A 25,490-nucleotide genomic window follows, 5' to 3' on the forward strand; every position below is an offset into this window, starting at 1 on the left:
GCCGCATACTGCTGCTATTAACTGAGGTTACCATGACGGCAGTAGCGGCTATGGCTGAAAAGAAGTTGGCTCCAAGAAGGATATCTGCCAGAGGAGGTGTGTGGCTGTTTCATTGGTTTTGAGCCGCACATGAAAAGGAAAAGGTGAATTAGGCGAAGTGAGTGTAGAGGCTGCTAGAGGCTGCAACCGATGAGCCCAGGGTCCGCTGATGCAGCCCAGCTAGTTCTGGGTAGTAGCCTGCGGTGCCTGATGTAGCTTCCTCTCACTTCTCACTGTTTTTTGGTTGCCAGTCCTTCCTTTATTCTTCATCTGGCTTTACTTTGCTGGTCGTTAGTTGTTGCCAGGAAGCTGCCTGCTCTTGCTCCCCTCCGATACTAGTGACTTCTCTAAATGATTTAACCCTCCCCTTTATTTTCATCTTTCCTTGAGGAGGCTTGGGAGAGGGTCTACAGCCACACCCTTGCAATCTCAGAAAATGCGAATTCGCTACTTGTTTCTAAAACAAAAAGGAGAGGATCAAGAAAAATAACATAAACAATATTGAAATAAAAACTTTCTTTGAATGTTACTTCGTCATTAGAGGCACCAAGCAATAATTTACCCACCATCTCTGAGATGGACATAAAGGCTATAGAGCCTAAGGGGCCGAAGGTGATGGTAGGACAAGACAATGGCATCAAAGCATTTTTTAAACTTAAGCTTGTGCAAGAAAACTTGCAGGGAGCCATCAGACCCCAACTTCTCTCATGGATTTCAATTATAGTGATGACCTGTTGCAGAATTTACACTTGCCAACTACACTACCACCCCAAATAGTCAAATCTGTCATGTTTGGTCTTGACTGTGATCTGTCTGCCATTGAAAATGTATAGCCTAAGAATGCAGGGGGTATATGAAATCTTTCAGTCATGGATGGTTCCCCTCTAAGGATCTCATTTGGTGATGAGAGCCTGACATTTTTAGACCTATTGACCGTCAGTCACTAGTCCTCTGTATTTAGTTATGTAATAGAAGTTTGTTCGCCAGCACCACCCTTGGAGCCAATTCCAATTGCTCTTCTGGGGGACGCCTGGCCGACATTCTGGGCAACCTGCTTTATGTAGCAAGTTGGTGAACAAGGTTCCATTTTCACCTATAGTTAAGGTCATCAAAGCATGCAGCCCTCCTAAGGATCAGGCTAAGACTCTGGTTCTTTCTGCGAGTGCCACTTTAGGCCCCAACATGGGCAAGGAGGCATCTGACCACCTAATTGTAACGGTACACATCAAAAGGTCATGGTTAATAATGGTCAGAAAGCGGAAAAGGTCCCTAAAATCAAATACTTTAGGATTTGGTTAAACGATTGAGGTCAGCCTTCTGTGCAAAAGGCAGCGCTGTTGGGCTTGAAAGACGCTCTCATCTTTGCTTTTCAGTGCTTCCTTAAAAATCTCTCGGGTCCAAATCTCTACACAGTGTGTAAAGTCATTGATAGCGAACTGATGCGTACCCTTACATATTTTTTTGGGGAGGTTTAATATAGCTCAAAGTAGACTTTAAGGTATCCGAGAAATTTACAAGAGCACCAGTTGCGTTACAGACACATTAATTTTGTTAGGCGAGAAGCGATTAGGTGATTTGGCCAGAATCACAGGGTGTTGACCGATCCTGCCAAGTCTCGAACCCGGCTCCCCAGCTTTGAGGTTGACCACTCTAGCTGTTAGACCGCATCTTCTCATATGGTTCCTTTGTTTACAAAAATCGTTAATCATCTTGGCTGGATCTTGTGCAATGCCAATGATACAGGCTACCATCTAGCACGGTGCAGGCCCAAATCCGGCTAGTTTTTAATTTTGCTTACCAAGATAATGCTCTTTATACCTGTTCCTGCCCAGATGTGGGTCCCTTGCTCACTTTGCCATTGGATTCAATCTAGCCTGGCTGATGATGGGTATTACCCCGAAACCGGCCCTATAATGCTTGTTTCCGGTCCAGGGAAGACCTGGCTTGGCAGTTCGAGCTGAACTGTTCCCATGAGGAACAAGGTCAAGACTGATTTGCATATGGCTGGGTCTGAACTGGGGTGGCGAAGTGAACTAAAGTACAATGATGGATTCAACCGAGATATGTGTTTGGGGGTGAGTGTCTGAAACGTTTCAGCGCTCCGTCCATCATCTCCTTGTGTTTTCTTTCTTTTTGTGCCACTGAGCCCGAGTACATGAAACAGCTTCTGTGGGGCAACATGTAAGAAACTGGCTCTATATATACTGCACCAAAGTGAGGTACAGTGTGTACAGAATCCAAGGGTCTCCAGAGGTTTGGCAGAGGTTAAAGTTAGATAGAGCCTTACTCTCTAAAGTGGTAGCTTGGTTGAGCAGTAAGGCAGTATAAGAGGACAGTGTTAAGCATTTGACGTCCACAGTCAGCAAATGAATTCACACACTTAAGAACTGAACTCTAGACCAATTGTGTTTGTATAAAAAATATACTGTTGTTTATTTTTAGAACCAAGCAAGCCTGGTACAGGTAAGCATGTAAATACTTTTCAGCTACAAGATGCTGTTGTTGAATACTTTCAAAATACGGTAGGACTTTGTACCAATTCGAGTTTACAGGGGTTGAAATGTAATGCACAACTTAGTAGACTCAGTACATAGGAATAAATAGGCTTTTTCAGTGACATGCAATTAAATTACTTTTTAGATTACTTTTACTAACACAGTGCTGGGTCCTAGATTCAGCACCGGGGCATTTCCTGAAAACAGTTAAGCAAAAGCGTTTTAGTTAGTTGTACGATTTTTAAAGAATATTGTTGTATTCCAAAAGTTGACAGAAACTTTTTCCCATGGAATCACCAATGTTATCATATGGAAGGAAATTAAATTTGCAGGTAAGTTACTTTAACGTTACTTTTCTTACTCCGTGCTGGATGCCTAGATTCAGCACTGGGACATTTCCTGAAAACAGTTGAGAATATGCGTTTTGGTTATTTGTGTGATTTTTAAGGAAAATTCTTAGTTTTCAAAAGTCGACAGAAACTTTTTGGGAGAAAAAGTGTCAATGTTCTTCTATGAGGAAAAACAGGTTATCGGTTTCGAGGTAAGTAATCGGTCTTTTGAGTTAGGGTTCTGGGGATAGACTCCGGGGTCTCCCAGGGTCAGTGATGCACTGTTGCACTCTCAGCGGGACTCGGGTGGCCGGGTGCAGAGTATTGAGGCTCAATGTTATCCTATGGAGGATAGGGGGACTCCGGTTGGTGGCTGCTGGCAAGCAGGCCACGGGGTTGTGGGAGTAAAGCTCCTAGGGTTAAGCTCAGGGCAAGTTGGAGACCAAGTTAGCACCAAAGGGGCACCCTCAGCGGCACTAGGGCGGCTGGGTGCAGGGTGCTGCTTTGAGGTCGCGTGCCCTGTTGTTTTTACTGGAAAACCTCTCGTACAAAGAAACACTGCAGGCTCGGGGACGAGGATCTTCTGGGTGTGACCACCACCCTGAGGGGTAAGTTGGGATGTCGTGGGTTAGTTAGGCACAGTCGGTTTGGGCACACAAGGACGCGGGGTGCGGGTGCAGGGATGCCTTGGGACGTTGTAAAGTCTTAACCGCTCTGGTCGCGGTGGAGGGGATCCTCTGGATTGAGGCTGCAGGCATTGACTGGAGGCTTGAGGCCTGTCACGGGTTGCCAGATCTCGGGTCAGGATCGCCGGGTGACCTCCTTGTGGTGTTTTAACACTCGAGCTCGGGCTGGATTCGCGGTGTCCGGCCGGAGCCAGAAGCTGCAGTTTGAACAAGTCCAGTGTTCACAGGAGATTCAGTCTTTGAAGTGAAGGCAGGCAGGTCCTCTGGGGTTGTTGTGGTTGCTGGCTGCAGGACACACAGGGATTTCGCAGGAGCAGGTTTGAGGGGGAGACATGCCTGTAGGGCTGGGGCCAAGTCAGTGGGCGTCGTCCTCTTGTTAGCTCTGCACGGCTCTTCGGTCCTTCTTCTTAACTTGTTTTCTTGTCGTTTATGGATCTGAGGAAGCAAGGTTCAGGGTGCCCCCTAAATACTAGATTTAGGGGCATTACAGGTAGGTAAAGGGTAGGGACAAGATTTCTGCAACCCCTTGAGCTCCTTTTAAACCAAGGGGCAGACAGTCGGTTTATAGAGTATTTGGCCTCACTAGATTTAATGGGAGCCATACCATCGGCCGCCTGGAGTAGCCAGGACTTAACTGCCCTGGTATCTGCCTTCATGTTACTGCTCATTAGCAGCAGATGCAGACTCAGGGTGGCACTAAACTCGGCCGATGTCACACTTGCCCAATCACGATGTGATGTGCTACAGCAGTGTGTGTCCTGCGAACCCGAGAACCATGGACCAAAAACCATGTATATATATCGGAGCATGGCCGGACCAAATCAAAGTTTTGACCTCCGAAACTGAGACTGTGCAAATGGGAAATAAGGTGTCTAAAGCATGGCCCGCTGTATGAGTGGACTGAGAAACAAACTGTTGCATTCCCCAGGAAGACAAGTTTTCCAATATAGGTTGGCCATGTACATACGAATCCACATGAATATTCAAATCACCAAAGACTGTAAAATTAGAATATTTTATCTTATATTTTAAAACAAACTCATCTAATGAGGACAGAAATTCCCCAACATTCCTTGGGGGGGAGGGGGGCGATATATCAAAATACATAAAATAATATAAAAGCTTATAGATTCTGCACCCACCAATTCCTTAGTGTCAAACGTGGAGCACTTAAGCGGGTGCTTATAAATAATAGCGAATAGCGATCCTGCCACCCTTTTCCCCTACTTTATCCAGGTGCAACGTGGAGTAGCCAGTTGGACCCACCAGTGCGGCAACAGGCGCTGAACTAAAAAAATATATCAGTCTTTCCCTCACCTAACACTTAATAATTATGGAGAGCATTCTTATGTAGTTATACAATAGGGCATGAATCCCCTGTCCACCTAAAGAGTGGTGAACGTATGAAGGTGGGAAAATCCTACAAGCAAGAATGTTATTTATTGTCGACTGGGGCTGGCAATATTTTGTATTCTTCAGATATTTTAACTATGCTTTTGAAGGTCTGTGAATCATATGCTAAAGTGCATTAATGTTTTTATATTCACTTCAGTTCCCGGACTGTATTGACAATTGTGTTCCAAAAGTTTTGTGCTCTTTTTATGCTTTGGTTAATTATTGTTTGTTAAATTGCATCAGTAGTCTGGTATTTAAGGTTGCTGAATATTTTATTGTATTGTGTTATATTTCCTATTTAATACATTTTTTTAAATGATTTTGGCTAATCGTGCAAATACATTTTACATTTGAAAATCCAGACCCAGTCATTAGTTGGCGGAATAATGCACAAAATTGGAATTTAGAGGCGCTTCAGTCTGCAAAACTAGTCTTATAAGTAACTTACATTTCTTATGTACTAAGCATACACAAAGGACTGAAATGAGTGAGTAATTTCCCCCACAGTCTGTATTACTAAATTAGCCGGTTGTTACTATATTTGAGTTACTGAGCTGTTTTTGAAGTGCTTGAGAAACAGTTTTTGCATTTTGCTTATTCTTTTTTTATGTGCTTAGTGATCTTGCAATACATTTTTTCAGAATCTCTTGGATGACGTGGAAGAGTTTTTTGAACGCGCTCAGGAGGCCAGGATGGATGAGATCCCAGATTCCAGTAAACTGCAAGCTCTAATTGACATGGGGACTGGTCTCTATGTTGAACTTCCCGAATTGCCTCGACTAAAGCAGGAGCTGCAGCAAGCCCGTTGGTTGGATGAGGTTCGAATGACTCTTTCAGACCCTCAAAGGGTCACTTTGGATGTCATGAAGAAGCTGATTGATTCTGGTGTGGGGCTGGCATCTCAACATGCTGTTGAGAAGGCAATGGCTGAGCTGCAGGAGCTTCTGACTATTTCCGAAAGGTGGGAAGAGAAAGCAAAAGCCTGCTTGCAATCTAGGTAAGTTATGTGTCCTCTCTCAAAAATGTTTCACATTTTCTGTCTGTAACACCAGATGCAAATTGGTTTGTATGGGAAAAGAAATGATATCTTCATTTAGTGTCATACGCACTTAATATGTTCTTGTAGATTAACTATCTCTTTTTAAACATAAGCAGCACAAAGTGGTCTCCAAATGATTTATTTTATTTTTTAATTCATATCTGTTGAAGAATTTTTAACATGCATGGTGCAGTTTTAAGTTTAAATACGTTTTTATGGCATTTAGAAATAAATGCGCAGCAGCCCACAGGTAGACAGGTGATACCATGGAATATACAGAAGTAGAAAACGAGCATTAATCGTCAAGTTCCCTGCTCTACCCTCCCGAGCCATCTGATGGTAGAGTCTTGGAGTCCTCTGCCTGCCCAGTTTTTGTTTTCAGCCAAGCTAGAGGCCGTTTATTCACTATGCTGTCTATGAATAGCGGTATAATAACCATCCTATTTGAAAGTATCTGAAGGTTTTTGTACATAGAGCTTCTCAGTGCATGAAAGTTCTTTAAAGTCTCTACCAAAATATTCCCAGAGACGACCCCACTGTTTGACAAAATCTTTTCTTTGCCTCGTGTTAGTTTCAAGAGTTTCACCCCCTTTTCGGCAGGAAGACAGGTGGGGAAATCAGGACTGCCTAGAAGGTGTGCTCACCTCTGCCGACCCCACCCCTCAGGTGGGGGAGGCAAAGTGAAGACCACTCGTAAGTCTCGCAATCTTGCACATGGAAGGCACCCTCCAATCGGGGTCCGGGATTATGCTCACTCCCCCACTTGTGTTGAGCACACTAAGTGTGTAGTCTTCCTAAGGTCAGCAGCCCATTGGCTATTACCTTGCTACCCCAGTAACACCCCTAAATACAATATTTAGGGGCACCCCTCAACCCAGCTCGGGGGTTCTTGACAACCTAAGAAGATTAGCAAAGAACACGACGCAGCAGAAGATGATCCAGGCTACCACTGCTTTGTCCCCAGCCCTACCGGCCTACCTGCACCTTCAAGAAACCCCTACAGCACAACGACTTCCAGCCTGAAGACCAGCGACATCCAAAAATGCTGGGAGGACTGATCAGCTTTCAAAATGACTGAAGACTCTCAAAGACAGCAACTCTGTCTCCAAAAAGAACTCCAGGGCCTTGCAGAACCGTGAACACTCACCTTCCAGACCTACCTCTGCAACCAACACACACGGCCTGAGTCCAGGTGGCCCACCGGTCCAGAAGAGGTTCCCTAACGATCTTGAGGTGAATCCATTGAAGGGGTGACATCTCCCAGCCTTCGTGTCGACGCCTGCAGCTTCTGTAACAAGACCCCCCTCGACCCGACCTCCCCAGTGAGGAGAAACCCATTGTCCAAAGACACCCCTGCATCCTTTGGCCCTTCGTCCTGGTGACCAGAACCAACGGTGACTGGACATCGCCTGGCTTCTTCACCTCCTCCCCTGGCTGCTGGTTCCGTTGAATACACCTCCTGTTCTGAGACTGCAGCCTGAAACCGGAACTGATGATGTCCATAGGTTAACATTGGTCACCCAACACTGTGTTAGCACCTTGCACCCTGCCAGGTCTGTGCCGTTGGTGTTGTAGTTTTGGTTCTTTTCTTGCCCCCCCACCCCCATTTGTACTTACCTCAACTCCTGAAGATTGTCCTCCAAGGCCTCTTTACCTGCTCGTGCGCATCCTCCAACCGATGTGCCCTTAGTCCCCATTGACTAGCATTGGCACCCCTTCACTCTGCACCTGGCTTCCCTATTGCTGTTGATGGTGCACCTTGAGTGCAGAATTGCTTTTTGGGGAACCTTGATTGTACTCCCATAAGGACCAAACTAAAAGTCGTTGTACCTACCTGCAATTACTAACTTCGTTTTTCTCATAGGATTGCATGGTGTGGCCTTTTACTGAAAGATGTTCTAAGTGTTGGCTCTGCCTTACATTACAACAAAGTAACTTAGTGTCTACAAGTGAATTGTCATGCTCACTAATTTACCAAAGTACCTAAACTATATAATTTGTTTTGCATTAAGTTAATAAAAAGTAACTAAAAAGTAACTAGAAAACAATCTGTAGTAATTTCAACTATTCCATAGAGTTTACAACGTATTTTTTATGCTGCAAAGTAACTTGCCTGCTAATAAAAAAACACCGTATTTTGAGAAGTACTACTACTTTGAAAGTATCTCTTAACTGCAACTTAGTAGTTCTTGGGTCTAGAAATTAAATTACATAGTACTTTTTATACAAGCGATTGGTCTGTGTTCAGTCTTTGAGTGTGTGACATCATTTCTTGCCTGAGTGTGCACAATAAATGCTTAACACAGCCCTCTGATAAGCCTATCGGCTCAGCCCAGCTACCACTAACTTGAGAGTAAGGTATTACACGGTTTAAAGTCTTTATTTCGATTTTTACATCATAAAAGACAATTGAGAGCAATAACAATTAGACATACAAAAAATAGGTAATTTAAAACCATCACAATTACAATTTCATAAATTTCAAAAAACATTACAGCGTTAAAAATAGAATTAAACAATATGATAAAGACCTAGTACATGAAAAAACCCGTTGAGAAGTTACAAAAACGAGAGCAAGATCAAGGTGCCTGCAGATATCTTGCTCTAATCACCCATGCCCACCCCAGGAATTTGGCTACGCCCACAACTACCACCTCAGAGGTATTGGTACGAAGCACCCATATAGCCTCAGCACTCCCTCTGACTTTAAGATGGCGGCAAATGGGTCTAATCCATTTGCTTCTTGGAGCATAATAGGCTGGACATGCAAATAGGAGATGACCAACACTCTCCTTGTGACCAATGCACCAGGGGCAGAAATCACTCGCTCGGTTAGACCAGTTCTTGGTAAAGGATCTTAAGGGCAAAGACCCTACTCGGAACTGGTGGTAGAGCTTTTTGTCAAGTGTCTTAGTTATAACGTCCCAGTAATTCTCCAGGAAAGGGTCCAATTTATGGGACAAGAACCTTCCTGTTAAGCTAGTACAATCTGAGGCGTTAACTAATGCTTGGCGAACAAAAGCCCAGTAGAGTGCTTTAAATTCCTGTTTTGAAGGAAAGGTGGTTGAACCCGGGAAACCCACAGCTGATTAAGACCCATGTCATCCAAGATCAATTTCACTTCACGAAGCCAGGGTATGCTACTAGACCCCCAAATAGATCTTACTTCCTCAAGTTCCCTAGCAAGGAGGCTTAAATCTGGGGAAGTCCAGATACGTCTCCACAGGGCTACTAGCCTGTATCGAGCCATTTCGTTAATTGGGTTGCAGCCCATATCCAGACATAGTGGTTTGATTGGAGCTGATTGGGGGAGTCCTACCAGTTTCCGCAAGAATTTATTTTGAACTTTCACCAGGGTTGATAGGTCCATATGCCCCCAAAGGTCTGCCCCGTACAGTATCGCGGAGCTTACCTTGGTGGCATAGATCTTAAGTGCGGGTTTGACACGTTTAGTTGAGGACCTTTTTTGCTCCTGCAGAAGACAACCAGTAAGGCGAGCAAATTTTAGGTGTAATATGTCAACCTGTGGTTTCCAGCGGAGACGGTAGTCCAAGGTTACTCCTAAATAGGTCATAACGTTCCAAACCGACTCCATTCATGCTCACTGAGCTCTTAATAGGGCGACTTTTAGTTAGGACCATAAATTTAGTTTTGCTCACATTGATTTTTAAATCGTTGACATTACAAAACTCCTCAAATCGGGTCAATGCAATTTGCAGACCACTACAAGTCTTTGAGAGAAGTAAGGTGTCATCGGCAAAAATGAGCATAGGGAACTTGGTCCCGCCCAAAGAGGGTGCATCAGTGGGGGTCTTAGCAAAGAACTTGACCACCTGGTCAATGAACACCAAAAAGAGTGTAGGTGCCAGAACGCAACCCTGGCGGACGCCACGTGTTACGGGGAAGCAATCCGTCACCTGCCCTTGGCCTCCCCACCTCACCCTAGCAAAATTTCCCTCGTGTAATCTTACAATCATGTCCAATATTTCTAACGGCACTCCCAAATTTCTAAGAACGGTCCAGAGTTTAGCCCTTGGCACAAGATCGAAGGCCGATTTCACATCTATAAAGGCTGCGTAGATGGACCCGCCGCCCAACAGCACCACCTTCCAGTAGATCAGACAAAATCTGAAGACCTGGTCAAAGGTGCTGGTACCTGATCTGAAACCGGCCTGTAGGGGGGACAGGATACCCTCCAACTCCATCCACCCCTGAACTCTGGCAAGGACCATCCTTGCAATGACCTTTTGAAGTGAATCAATTAAACTTATGGGACGGTAGTTTCCCGGGACTGAACGGTCCCATTTTAAAAAAATGGGGAGAATCTCCGCCCCCTTCCAGGACATGGGGATCCGGGCCCCCTTGGCAATAGCATTCGCTACCGCAGTTATATAAGGAACCCAGAGTTGGGGATTGATTTTGAATAAATCAGCCGGGATGGAGTCCATCCCTGGCGCCTTCCCCCTTTGGACCAGGAGGAGCGCAGACTCAGTTTCCAGTGGCGTGAAGTTTAACTCTTGGTTGGGAGTAAGGGTAATTTCCTGCTTGGTCGGTTCCATGTTGATTTCTAAATCAGGATCCATGAACTGACCAGAATAGAAATCAACCCATGCTTCTGCAGACACATGAGCAACTTCCGATCTAGATCTCCAGTCTTTTTATCCACCTTCTTCTGGGGACGCTGAGGTTCTGGAATTTTCCGTAGAGGATGTTTCCATTGCCCTTGGAAAACTAGCAACGGGCAAAGCACAAGGTATCGACAAGCTACCAGGGGATATGTTCAAAGAACAGCCAATGATATGGGCGCCGTATTTATGCGCACTTTACAATTCCATTTTGTATGGTGCAGAGGTTCCGGGCTCGTGGCTGGGAGCGGAAATTATACCAATATATAAAAAGGGTTCGCCCCTGCTCCCCGCTAACTACATGCCCATCAGCCTCATTGATGTCCCCCAAAAATATTTGCACGACTTATATTAGATCGTTTGCAGGAGTGGACCGATGAGAATGAAATCCTTTCGCCATACCAGGCCGGCTTTAGAAGCAAAACATCCACCATGGATCAGATTTTCCGATTAATTATGCTGTACTGGAAAACTGTGGTAATAGAGGGTGGCAGCCTCTATATGGTGTTTGTCGATTTACGCTCTGCGTTTGACACTGTCCCCAGGGGCAAACTCTGGGTTGTTCTACGAGATCTGGGAGTTCCCAATTCCCTATTGGGGATACTGGTGAGGCTACACACCCAGAACTTTGCTCAGGTCAGGTGTGCTAGAGGAGGGGTTTTGTCTGCTAGGTTCACGGTGAGCAAGGGAGTCAGGCAAGGGTGTGTCCTGGCCCCTACCTTGTTCTGCTTATATGTAAATGGGTTGATATCTTACCTGGACGCAGTGCCTAATAACGATGCACCCCGGTTGGCTGGCAAGAAAGTCGCGGCTATAATGTTTGCTGACGACACCTTGCTTCTATCTAAGTCACCCATGGGGATCCAACGCATATTGGAAGGTTTCAACAATTTCTGCTGTGAACATGGTCTACAGATAAATGTAGACAAGACCAAATACATGATTTTTAACCCTTCCTCACACACTAGACCACCCCCCACTTTAGACTCGGTTGCGCTAGAGAGAGTTCATACATTTCAATACTTAGGTGTTACACTAAGTGAAAATCTCTCCTGGGCCCCCCATCTTGTCAAATCACAACTTAAATTGACCCAAATTGTGGGGGGAATATTAAAAATGTCAAATGCCTCCACTTATAAACCCATTAGCCCTGGCCTTGAAATCTATAAAACGAGGGCTAGAGCGGCAGCACTGTACGGTGGGGAATTGTGGGGGCATGCCGTTAGACCTGGATTGATCAAAGCTGAGAATAATTTTCTGAGGCAGATGCTCTCGCTCCCACAAAGTACACCTCTCCTACCACTGAGACTCGATCTGGGCATATACTCCCTATCCAGGAGGAACTAGCCATCAAACCCCTTAGGTTTTGGAGGAGGATATGGTTGACCCCCGAGCTCCTGCAGTACAGAATTGAATTACAAGAAATTCTGAGTTTAGGCAAGGCAGTGCATATTCCTTGGCTCTCTTACATTAAAGATGAACTTGTGAAAATGGGCCTTATCGACATGTGGCTCAATCAAGCTTCAGCCTGCAGCGAGACTTCAGGGAATCTATTTACTGAGCTTTATAGATCTCGATGCTCTAATGTCTGGCTGCATAATTCACAGAATGGTAGCATGGTAAAATCGTTCTTAGAGATCAAATCTGCATACTTATTTGAAGACTATCTGGATGTAATTTTTCCTGTCATGGCCAGGAAGCTTTACATACAATGGAGGTTTGGCTCTCTTCCTTTAGCATGCCTTACGAGTAAATGGTCCCTGTCCAGGGACTCCCATTGTCCAGGTTGTGGTATGAATAACGAGGATGAATGCCATATTTTATTTTATTTTTCTGTCCTCTTTATAGTAGATTTAGGAAGAAATGGATTGTACCTATCTGCAGAAATTTAGGATTCAAGAAATGTTCTAATGCACTAAGGATATTTAAATCTGATACTGCAGGTCATATTGTGTTTGCACTTTCGAAATATCTGTATGCTATTTGGATCAAAAGGAGTTTTATAATTGCAAATAGTGGTTAGTAGTTTCGGTGTACACTTGATCATGAAATTGTAGTTCTGTCTATCATTGTATTTTATATTGTACATATTTTTTAATGTGCTCTTTTATGGCTGAAATATTGCCGAAATAAAGATTCTTGATGATGATGATGATTAACTGGAGTTTGGGAATCGGGGTTTCTGCCCCACTTAACAATTTCCCAGAACTTAATCTGGTTGCCAGAAGTACAGGCATCCAATAGGTCAGACCAATGTAGGTCATCCCACTCCTTTTGTGCTTCCCACTGAATTTTTTTATACATTGAACGTGCCTCTTTTATATCGCTGGAAATCCTAGATTTCACTGCTTTGACTAAACGACTATGTGCCTCCCTGCAGTTTTTATTGTACCATTTCTCACGGGATCCATATGCCTTTACTTTGCCTTGTGTGGGTGGAAGGGTTAAGAGGGCCTTAATATTAGCAAAGCACCGTTCGTGAAGATCACAAATCTGATCACTAACATCCATGGTGGGGGCGAGAATCGAAATATCGCTCAAAGTCGACGAGACTACCTTCATTATGCTATCTAAAAGGGTCGGATCCTCCACCACCCTGGACCATCTGAGCCTTCTCCTATCGTTTGTCAAGATAGCATCACCTGTTAGATGAACAGCAGTTATAGACCTGCCGAATCCACCTGGGAGTCTCATGCTTAATGACAAAGGGTTGTGGTCACTTTCAGGAAGGGACACAACTTCCATATCATCCAAGAGTGACCAATATTCCATTTTTAACAAGATGTAATCTATTTTACTTTTCCTCACCCCATTGTCAAAAGTGGGTTTGCCATCCTTATCAGAGGCCGTACGACCATTGGTTGCCCTCAAACCTCAATCCAGACACAACCCCAACCAGTGTAAAGCTGCCTCAGAGCCTCTTTTAATATTATTCAAAGACAGCATCGGGATATTCCAGACAGTGTCCTCCTCAAACCCCAGGTCCTCCCCCCATTATAAAGAGGCTCAAAGGTGCAGTTGAGGTCCCCTGCTAGGACGAGTAGCTTGTCTCTCCCTATCCCTTCGAGGTAACAGTCTAACACATCTAGGATACTAGGACAGCGCCCTCCAGGTTGACCATGTGCATAGATGTTAATGACTACAATGTCCGGGCAGTTATCCTTACTTAATCTAATTCCCAAGAGGTCCGGGTTGTCCAGAACAATTTCCATTGGTCGATAGCCAATGGACTGTTTAACCCAGATCACTAACCCCCCCGATGCTCGATCTTTATTGCCCCTTATTGCTGGTTTAAAAAAATTTAGGAACCCGGCCCTATGAATTGGATCAGGGGCCCAGCTCTCCTGGAACAGTAGGATATCAAAAGTATCAATAAAGTCCAGCCAGTCCTCTGAAGCCATACGCCCCTTCAGCCCTGCTACATTCCATGATGCTCATTTGAGTGTCACGAACTGACTGGGTGTTGTTGTACCATGCATGCTACAATGATCCACTCCCAAAGATGAGACTATATTAAATTGGGACCCCTCCACCATGTTGTCATCTTGATGATAATATGCAGAGTCCGCCACCTTCTCCTTCTCCATGGTGACACCCCCCTGGATCGATACCTCGGTACAGACTCTGTCAGCCCCACCCACTTGGTTACCCAGAACATTCCCGCTGCCAGCTACCGGGTAAAGTCAATCGATACACTCCAGGCCAGAGAGGGGTTCGTAGCGATTAGACAATAAAGGGTACTGCGGGATGTAAGGTGTTCTATCGGCAAGATATCTCCTAACAGGTCTTCTAGGGAAGGTGTGACTAGAGGGGAACTCGCAGGATCGTTTGGGATAAAAATACCCAAGGCCCAGGGTCTGCACATCACCCAACCTCCCAAACCTTGCTTCCCTACGCAAGAAATCTACCACCCAGGGATCCTTAAAGGATATAATGATGCAGTCCCCCTCTAGGTCCTTGGTACAGTGGCCCACCCATTCAACTCCTCTCACAAACAATATTTCAGTCGAGGAGGAGGGGGAAGAGGGCGGTTTTTATTTAGCCAGAATACAACTTTGTTTCTGAGGTCCCCATGTGATTCATTTGAACCCTCCTTAAGTGGGGCAACACCTGTTAGAACTATCGTGTATGGGGTGGCTTCTGAAGGTAGGTCTGTACAGGGGGGTGCCCGTTTATTTGCTTTCACAAGGGGAATAGGGGGGTTGATGGATCTGCTCCCCTTTGCTCCATTACTTATTTTGGGCTGTGATGACGTACTCGGAACACCACTCACATTATCTTGTACCCGAGTAGCCACAGGAGGTGTAGGGATGTTCGGCTGGCATTGTTGGTTAAGTTTAAAAGAAGCCTTCTTTGGCACCTGTAGCAAAGTGGCTGGTACAGGCGTACAATCATTATTCCCAGAGCTCCCCACTGCCACTGAGCCCTTGTTTTTGTTAGGATCAGGCTTAGTGGATACTGGTCTAGCAGATGCTGAGGCTGGAAGTTTACCTATGATTACATTTCTCTGACCTTTGGAATTACTCTAAGAACTAGGATTCCCCAAGGCATTTTGAGAGTTAACTATCTTTTTTAAAAAGCCAGTATTGGTGTTTACAAGAGTCTCAAGTGCGTCCAATTTTAAGGTCATCAAACGTGTTCTTTCAAGTACGGGAAGTAAAAGAGTTTTAAACAAAGCTTCCATTTTGGCCAGCAGGCTATCATCACTATCATAACAGGTAGGACATGGGTCCGAGGACCCAAAGGGGATATGGGGGGGGCACAGGGGATCATTTAAAACCAAGACAGGGTGTGAGGTGGGGATGACTTCGGGGATTATGATGGTGGGCTGAGCTGGGGCATTGGGTCTTTGGATCTTAGTAACACCCCCCCTCTGGTGGCCCTTGCATCTTTTCCTTTTGCGGGGTACATTTCTCAGAGAGTCCTCATCCATGGTTGGGTCCGACTGAGATTGACTGGCCAGGAGCACACTACCCTCATCCCCACTATCTTGTGTGTCGTCAGGGTTTGAATCGCTCTCTGAAGGAGTCAAAGATAGACCTTCCCCCTCCACCTCACGGTGCACATCCACCGCGGCTTCGACCAAGTGGTTGCTCGTACTCGAGGCCAGTGCATCAGGGCTGGGTATTGTGGCCAATTTTCCTAAAGAAGAGCGTTTCCCGCTAACCAGATCTAATGAAAGCCGTTTTTCGACCATGGCTATCTCTTTTTCAAGTATACCTGTAGCCCTGGTGATAAAGGCGTCTAAGGGGCCAGAGACTACCCCCTTGGTAGTCTGCAGCTGTACAGTGCGTTCCTTTCCAGAACGTAAAGGCATGGTTACAACAACAGGGTGAAGTTGACACAACGATATGACCAAAAATTATAAAAGAACAGGGGGGGTGGCCCAACCCAACCGCGACCGACCACGGACGGCCACAGACGGTCACGCCCTTGTCCCGGGCTTCTCCCGCGCGCTCCCGCGCAGCGGAAGCAAGCGCAACCAAAATAAGGGGTATGTGACGCACAGGGGGCGGGGTTGGCAGGGAGAGCGGGCCAGGTGGTGCTAATTGGCCAGGCAGGGACTCCTGGGAAATGAAGTCCCTGCAGAAAACGCTCGCAGCCCTGCAACAATGCCCCAGCACTCCTCACACGTCGCTGCCCCTACACAAGGCCCCCACCAACTGTTCGTACGATGCGGGACCCGCCAAGCGGGTCCGGCGAGCAGTGTTCAGCAACTAGCAGCAACCCAGCACGGGATTCCAGGGAGTGAAGGTCCGTGAATCAGAAAGTCCTTCCAGCAAAGGGTCCCACCGATGTAAGTAAATGTGCTTGTACTTATATAGCGCACAGCTACCCCGGTTCGGGGTTTCCCGGCGCTGTACTCATACCGCTAGGGAACCCTTCCTGACTTTTTCCCTGTGAAATGTCCACTCCTGGGCATCCCCAGGGTGAAGCCAGGCATCCCAGCGCTGTTGGGGCCGTTGTGGAGATTAAGCAAGCTATTGCCCATAGTTGCAGCGTGGGACCCATGATTAGAATAGGCACTGAGGCGAGAATATCCGGTCCGCGGAATTTATAGCCCGAGACCCTGCCGTGACGGGAATCGAACCCTTGTCGCGGACCAGTGCTCTGCATCGAGGTCTGACGCTCTAACCATTGAGCCACACTTCTCCACTCCAAGTGCAGGGGAGATCTTTAGTAACAGCCTGTGCACAGGGGGCGGGGTTGGCAGGAAGAGCGGGCCAGGTGGTGCTAATTGGCCAGGCAGGGACTCCTGGGAAATGGAGTCCCTGCAGAAAACGCTCGCAGCCCTGCAACAATGCCCCAGCACTCCTCACACGTCGCCGCCCCTACACAAGGCCCCCACCAACTGTTCGTACGATGCGGGACCCGCGAAGCGGGTCCGGCGAGCAGTGTTCAGCAACCCAGCACGGGATTCCAGGGAGTGAAGGTCCGTGAATCAGAAAGTCCTTCCAGCAAAGGGTATTATCTACTTTAACCTCTGCCATACCTTTGAGGACTCACTGGGCTGTTTTGGTACAGTATATACAGAGGCAGCTTCCTACAGTAGGGTAACACCCACAAAGGCTGAATCCAACATATCCTTGATTTTCAAACCTAGTAAGGACCTTGACGACTGTGGATTATATCGCCCAATCTCCTTCCTTAACATAGGTGCCAAAATTCTGATTAAAATCGCTACGCTAAGGCTGCAACCCTTGATGAGAGACCTGATACGGTTCAGTTACTTTTCATGCAGTTAGGTCCTCACATGAGGTGTAGTGCACCCTGCCTCAAGGGTAACTTACCTATGCCTCATGCAGTGTTGGGCGGGCATAACACCCAGGGATGTGTACCATGTCGACTCTTCACTTTTAGCTGCACCAAAACATGCAGGCTGAAATGGCAGTAGTGCATGTTTGTGGTTAGAGGTCTCTTAGGGTGGCATAATACATGCTGCAGCCCTCAGAGGCCTTTCCCTGGCCACCATGCCCTTGGTGCCATAGGTACCCCTTATAAGGGCCTAACAGGTTGGCCAGGGTTGTGCCAATTGTGGAAACAAAGGTATGATTTTTGGGAAAGAAGACCAGTGCCGCCGCCTGGTTAGCAGGAGCCCAGCACACACTCAGTTAGGTTGGCATCAAGTATTAGGAAATAGGTTAGAGGGTAACCATGCAAAAAGGGGAACTTTCCTAAACCCAACTGCCCGGATTACTGATATACTTTAAGGGGATGTATGACGTTACAACGCATGCTGTTACAACACATGCTGTTACAACGAAAGTTTTACAACGCGAGTGCATTGACAACGCAGGACATTACAACGCAAGTCTTTACATCGACTTGCACTAGATGGCGTGCTAACATTAAAAAAGTGTAATTTACTATTCCAACTCCAGTCCACGTAACAGTAGGGAAGGTGTTGGGATAGTAAACTACACTATTTTTAATGTTAGCACGCCATCTAGTGCAAGTCGATGTAAAGACTTGCGTTGTAATGTCCTGCGTTGTCAATGCACTCGCGTTGTAACAGTTTCGTTGTAATGGTAGTGCGTTGTAAAAGTTGCGTTGTAAAGGTTGTTCCCCACTTTAAGGAGCAAGGAATAACGTGTTGGGCAAAGCACATATATAAGGCTGTGGTGAACCCATCAGAACCTGGTGCCCTAGAGTAGCACAGTTTGGATATGGCCGTATGGATTTCTTCTTTCGCTAGCAGTCTATGCAAGGCCTTTCGGTCCTAACGCCATAGTGTAGGTATCTGGGCCTCAGCCAAATAACGCAAGTGCACCTATTGGTCTATCAGCTCCCTGAGACACAGTTGGATGTAGAACGTTCTGAAGCATTCCCTTTCTCTCTGCCCCCCGTGCACCTCTCTCCTTGGAGGGGAGGGGTCTGACCTCTGGTTATAATAGTTTGTGCACATGATGCTTCCAGTAGGCTTGACAAAAGTTTACCTGATTTGTTGACCTGTTCATAGTATTTATTGCCAAGTTGGGGCCAGCAGGTGTGTTGACCGGTCAGTATCTAAATTCCTGATCGAGCCACAGACCATAATGATTTTCCTCCACCTTTTTTGGGAGTGGGATGTCTTGTGTTTTTATTCTCGGTCTCCCAGTCCTTTGGTAAGCTTGAGGAGCAATGCCTCTTGCATTCTGCACAGGTGAGCCCCCTCAGTTATAGAAATGCTATGTAGTATGGCATTCAATGCGTACCAGAGTGTGGCTACCCTCACCTTCCAGGTCTCATTATTTTTAATCAATCATTGATGCCCTTTTTTTACATTGTTAACCATCACAAGGTCTTTCAACAGGGAAACTTGTAATCGCTATGTCCCCCAGTTACCGAGTTATCTGGGATCCTATGTCTGCTAGGGTGCAACATACTGGTCCATGGTCAGAGACTGTGATTGATTCTTGGATGCATTCTTCCAAGTCTCAGAGCACGGCTTGCTGTTACGCTCAGCGGCGCGCTGTATGCCATCTTTTCGCGGGCAGCGGTGGGCACAAGTGCACGCACCACTTTCGGGCTTGCTTTATTTACAGCCCGGTCCTCTTTTACTTTAGGGACCGCGCTTGTTTATTTAATTACTTTGCTGTTTATTTAATTATTTTGCAGCCGCGCTTGTTATTTCAATTGCAGGGCTTCACCGAAGGTCAATAATAAAATGTTGTGCTTTTCAAATACTCCTGCTTTAGACATTTTGGGCTCATGGCCATCGAAGTCAGTCTGAGGCTGCCTACCTGCAAACACACAAGTCTCACGTTATTTTCCTGGGTTGTCCCTGGTTTTATGGTTCCCTGTATCCTTCGTTTTGGGCGGGGTCGACGTCCGCATTCCTCAGACGGGTCTCTAAGCTACTAGTACAAATCTCTACATGAAGTGCATCCTGCTATAGACGCTGCTCTCCCCAGATGTTCTCTCCTTCACTGTTTGGTCCGCGTCGTGCAACCAGGGGGTAGTGCCCCACTCCACCACCAAAACCCCTCTCAACATTGATGTGGAACTGCGGTTCTGCTCCAATACAGATCTAAACCATAAACCAGTACTAAAGCAGATTATATTTTATTTAGCGCACTGCACCTCACACGTAGCATAAAACGGGAAAAATGCACATGTAAAGATAAACTACTTGTTTCATCAGTTACAAATACGCAATTGAGTCTTGTCACCGTTTGGAAAACATATGTTCGAGGCATATGAGCTGCAGATTGACTTAGCATAGATCGCCATCTGGTGTTGGGCCCGGATGTTTGCAGTTTGTTTTTGTTCTTTGGACAGTCTTTGGAAGTCACGAGTTCGGTGACTCCTCCTTCGGTCCGTACTGCGCATGGGCTTCGGCTCCATCCTCAGATTGTTTTTTTCCGCCATCGGGCTCGGATGTGATACTTCGTGCTCCGGCTTCGAACTTCTACGGTTCCAGCCTCGACGGAAAATCCTCGTTCTTCGAGTTTCTTCATCATATCTTCATCTCTCGAAGCGGCACTTTTCTCCATTCCGTACATCGGCACCGGCCTTCGGGCCCTCCTCGACTCCGGTCCCGGCCGATGGAAAGGACTCCGTTCAAAAAGTGCCCAAAATGTGGGTCTAAATTTCCCCACACCGACCTCCATCAGGTGTGTAACCTTTGCCTCTCTCCAGAACACGAGGCCAGAGACTGCCCCGCCAGTAAGTCTTTTCGATCAAAAAAGACCATCCGGGATCGAAGAGCTCGACGCACCATGGCGCACTCATTGACCGCAGCTCCACCGGACATCTTCGGAGACGACGCCGAAGCTTCGGGGCAACTACACACCGAGCAGGAGGACGACGTCGTCAGCGCTTCCGAGGCCGACGACTCCGACGTGGAGGACATCACACCGGCGCAGCGGGTCGTGAGTACTGTACCCCCTCCCACCCCCGCGCCCAAAACCAAAGAGACTCAGGTTACACCCTCGCCTGCAGGCCTGGGTAAAACCAAGCACACAGCTTCTATCACCCCACCTTCGGGCCCGGTGTCGAAGCCTCAACAGTCTCACGGCAGCTCGGGCTCGAGCCAGCCGACGCCTGGTGCCGAAAAACACCATCCGGCACCGAAGAAAGTAATACCCAGCTCGACTCCGAAGCCACCGGTGCCGACCAAACACAAACACAAATCTGTCGGCACCGACGCTCCGGCGCCGAAAACTCTTTCGACGCCGAAAAAACCGGAGGCTCCAAAAAAGCATGGCGCACAGAAACCATCGAAGCCCTCGGCTCCGAAACCATCGGCGCTAGCAGACGATTCGGCGCCACTGGCTCTGTTTACACCAGACCCTTTGTAAAAGACTCTATCTAAAAATCCAAAGACTGGGCTATTAACTTTAATTATCAAGAAAAGACGCCTTGACACTCCGGCTCCTCCTCCACCACCCAAACGGAAGGACTCTGCCACTTCTCCCCTCAGAGTGCCCTCCCCACTACCTCCTCCTCTGCCTCCTCCACCTCCTCCACCTCCCAGGTCTCCGCCACCTTTACCTCATCACTCCCCGACCCCGTCCCCAGATCCGGATGACTGGGATCCGGATTATGACCCGGCGGACGCCCCAATGGATCCCACTCCACCGGGGACCCCAGACCCATGGGAAGACTACCACAACCCTGACATACCTGATATGCCTCAGGACGACCTATACCCATCCACGCCGTCTCCTCCAGAGGACTCCTTAGGGTTTCATCACTTAGTGCAGAGAGCAGCACACTACCATGGGGTGGACATGCACAGCGAACCAGTGGAAGACGACTTCCTACTGGACACATTTGACATTCAGGACAAATCCACGTCTATTTTGCCCATGCTTAAAGGTGTCACCAAGCATGCTGCAGAGGTGTTCAGAGACCCTGTCAGGGCCAGGGTACTGAACCCTAGAATAGAAAAAAAGTACAAAGCGGCACCCACAGACCCTGCATACATTAAGGGCCCTGCTCCCCTAGATTCCCTAGTTGTCTCCACAGCTAGAAAGCGGGCTAACTCCCAGTCCTCAGGAGAAGCCCCACCGCCAGACAAGGAATCGAAACTTTTAGACGCGTCTGGCAAACGCACCGCCTCCCAAGCTGCAAACATGTGGCGCATTGCAAATACACAAGCACTACTTGCGCGCTATGACAGAGCACACTACGATGAACTTGAGGCTCTTATGCAGCACCTCCCCGAAAAACACAAGCGCAAGGCTCATGACCTGATACAGGAGGGTAAATTAATTACAAACACCTCCATTAAGTGTGCCCTCGATGCAGCCGACACTGCTTCTAGAGCCATAAATACCAGTGTCCTGCTTCGTCGTCATGCCTGGCTCAGGATCTCAGGGTTCAAGCCTGAAGTCCAGGCGTCCATACTAAATCACCCTTTTGACCAACAAACTCTCTTTGGGCCAAAGGTGGACGAAGCGTTGGAAAAGATGAAAAAGGACACAGACACAGCAAAGTCTATGGGGGCACTCCAAACACAGGCCCCTAAACGTTCCTTTCGACGCTCATCCTTTCGTAGCACAGGCAGAGGCTTCTCCACCGATAGCGCCTCTACCTTCTACAAGTCCCCTCCTCAAAATACCTTTTCAAAGGGCAACCAAAGGGGTGGTTACAGAGGCAACAACAATAAGGGCAGGGGCAAAACTAACACCACCCGTTCTGCCACCCCGCCCGCACAATGACTTCCCTCCGCTCCCCCCAGACCATGCCACTCCGGTCGGGGGCAGACTACAAAACTTTATCCACGCATGGGAATCCATAACATCGGACAAATGGGTGACCCAAATTATTCGGTCAGGGTACTGTCTCGAGTTAACATCTACCCCACCCAATATCCCACCAAGGCACCGTACAATGTCTCAAGAACATTCCACACTGCTCAAACAGGAGGTGCTCTCCCTCCTCCAAAAACACGCTATAGAGCAGGTCCCCGTCAATCAGCAAAATCTAGGGGTCTACTCTCTGTATTTCCTAATACCGAAGAAAGACGGGACCCTGAGGCCCATTCTGGACCTCCGGCCTCTAAATGCATACATACATTCAGACCATTTCCACATGGTCACCCTACAACAAGTCCTCCCGCTCCTCTGTCAGGGAGACTTTCTCACTACCTTGGATCTGAAAGACGCATACTTTCACATTCCAATACACCCTTTTCACAGGAAGTACCTCAGGTTCGTGGTGGACGGTCAGCATTACCAATTCACGGTTCTCCCCTTCGGGGTCACCACCGCACCATGGGTGTTTACCAAATGCCTAGCGGTAGTAGCAGCACACCTCAGGCGTCAACATGTTCACGTCTTCCCTTACTTAGACGACTGGCTGATAAAAGCCGCGTCCTACCACCAATGTGTGCAACATACAAACAGCACCATCCAGCTGCTCCACCAACTAGGCTTCACGGTGAACTACCAAAAGTCCCACCTTGTACCATCTCACACAAAGCAATATCTCGGGGCCACTATAGACACCTCCAAAGGTATTGCCTATCCAAACTCAGCCAGGATCGCAAGCATACACGCCTTGCGCAAAACATTCCTTCCTCAACACTCTCTTCCAGCAAGAGTGTTTATGAAGCTCATAGGAATGATGGCGTCTTGCATTTTCATAGTGCCCCATGCAAGACTCCACATGCGTCCACTTCAACAGTGCCTAGCACGACAGTGGAACCAGGCCCAGGGTCAGCTAACGGATCTGGTGTTGGTGGACGGCCGCACCCGTCACTCTCTGCAGTGGTGGAACACCACAAACCTTTCCAAAGGGCGGCCGTTCCTGGACCCGGTTCCTCAGGTGATTCTAACAGCGGACGCATCGCTCTCCGGCTGGGGAGCGCACCTCCTACACCTCACAATGCAAGGTCTATGGACGCCACAGCAAAAATCGCTCCACATCAACCATCTGGAGCTCTTGGCGATCTTTCTAGCCCTAAAATCTTTCCAAAAACAGATTTCCGGCAAAGCAGTCCTCATTCGCACAGACAACATGACTGCAATGTTTATATCCAAAAACAGGGGGGGGACACACTCTCCCCAGCTCTCCCGCTTAGCCCAGAGCATATGGAGATGGGCAATCCCCCAAAACATCTTTCTCCTGGCACAGCACGTTCCAGGCGTACAAAACACCATGGCAGATCTGCTCAGCAGACAAACGCAACAAATACACGAATGGGAACTGCATCCACAAGTTCTTCACCCATTCTTCCAACAGTGGGGGCATCCTCAGATAGACCTCTTCGCCACCCACGAAAACAAAAAATGCCCAAGCTTCGCCGCCAGATACACACACCCATTGTCCAAGGGCAATGCGATATGGATGAACTGGTCAGGCAGATTTGCATACGCCTTTCCACCTCTCCCACTAATTCCATTAGTGGTAAGGAAGCTACAACAGCACTCCCTCACACTCATTCTAGTAGCTCCGACGTGGGCCAGGCAGCCGTGGTACACCACACTACTACAACTATCAGTGGTACCACATCAAAAACTGCACCTGTCCCCATGCCTCCTAACCCAGAACCATGGAGAAATCAGGCACCCGGACCCAGCTCAGCTCAACCTTGCGATCTGGCTCCTGAAATCTTAGAAATTGGATACCTTAACCTTCCCCCTGATTGCATGAACATCATCATGGAAGCCAGACGTCCTACCACTAGAGCATGCTATGCCGCAAAGTGGAAAAGATTTGTAATTTACTGCCGTAACAATACAATCAACCCTTTAGATGCATCCATACAGCACATCATATGCTATCTGCTCCATCTTCACAGGTGTAACCTGGCATATTCATCCATACGCCTACACCTAGCAGCGATCGCTGCTTATCTACAAAACAGACAGCATTTATCACTGTTCAGAGTGCCCGCTATTAAAGCCTTTATGGAAGGCCTTAAACGAGTAATTCCTCCCAGGGCACCACCTTCCCCTGTATGGAATCTAAATGTAGTTCTTACACGGCTAATGGGTCCGCCCTTCGAACCAATGCATAAATGTGAGCTACAGTTTCTCACCTGGAAAACAGCTTTTCTCGTAGCTATCACTTCCCTCAGAAGGGTTGGTGAAATACAAGCATTCACTATACAGGAACCCTTCCTACAAATACATCACAGCAAGGTCATACTTCGTACAAATCCGAAGTTTCTGCCCAAGGTCATTTCCCCCTTCCATCTCAATCAATCGGTGGAATTACCTGTCTTCTTCTCGCAACCTCAATCTGTTGCAGAAAGGGCTTTACACACACTTGATGTTAAGAGGGCTTTGCTGTTCTACATACAAAGAACGCAACCTTTCAGGAAGACTAAACAATTGTTCGTCTCCTTCTCTCCACCACATAAAGGCAACCCCATCTCTAAATCAGGGATAGCTAGGTGGATTGTAAAGTGCATACAAATTTGCTATCAAAAGGCAAAAAGAACATTATCTGTTCCACCTAAAGCCCACTCTACTAGAAAGTTAGGGGCTTCTATGGCTTTTCTAGGGAACATACCCTTAGATGACATCTGCAAAGCAGCCACATGGTCAACACCGCACACCTTCACAAAACATTACTGTGTAGATGTGCATTCCAAGCAGCAAGCTAGTGTGGGCCAGGCTGTACTAAAGACACTTTTTTTCAAACCACTGCAACGGATACCGGTGGTAGCCGCTAAGGTTGGGTACTGCTATATAATCTATGCTAAGTTTACAATCTGCAGCTCATATGCCTCGAACGGAATATGCTACTTACCAGTATGCATCTGTTCTTGGCATGTAGAGCTGCACAGTTGTACACGCCCACCCGCCTCCCCGGCTACCTGTATCCGTTCCAGTCCATCTTATTTAGATACAACACACATGGGTTTCTCACTGTTATTACTACGCTCCATCATTTCCCTGTTGGCGAAAAACAATCTGAGGATGGAGCCGAAGCCCATGCGCAGT

At 47.3% G+C, this 25,490-nt stretch overlaps 1 protein-coding gene across 7 annotated transcripts in view; it reads left to right on the forward strand.

The window, feature by feature from the left end:
* Positions 1-25,490, forward strand: part of KDM5A (lysine demethylase 5A) — a 1,031,636-nt gene that overhangs the window by 615,292 nt on the left and 390,854 nt on the right. For all 7 annotated transcript variants that reach the window (XR_014981238.1, XR_014981239.1, XM_085652274.1 and 4 more), the window contains one exon: positions 5,586-5,941. Coding sequence is in view for 5 of the 7 variants with exons in the window: in XM_085652274.1 (XP_085508400.1) it covers positions 5,586-5,941 (356 nt within the window). In the remaining 2 variants the exon portion in view is untranslated. The remainder of the gene's footprint in view (positions 1-5,585; positions 5,942-25,490) is intronic.

This window comes from Triturus cristatus, chromosome 4_1 (assembly GCF_964204655.1).
Source record: "Triturus cristatus chromosome 4_1, aTriCri1.1, whole genome shotgun sequence".
Classification (NCBI taxonomy): Eukaryota; Metazoa; Chordata; class Amphibia; order Caudata; family Salamandridae; genus Triturus; species Triturus cristatus.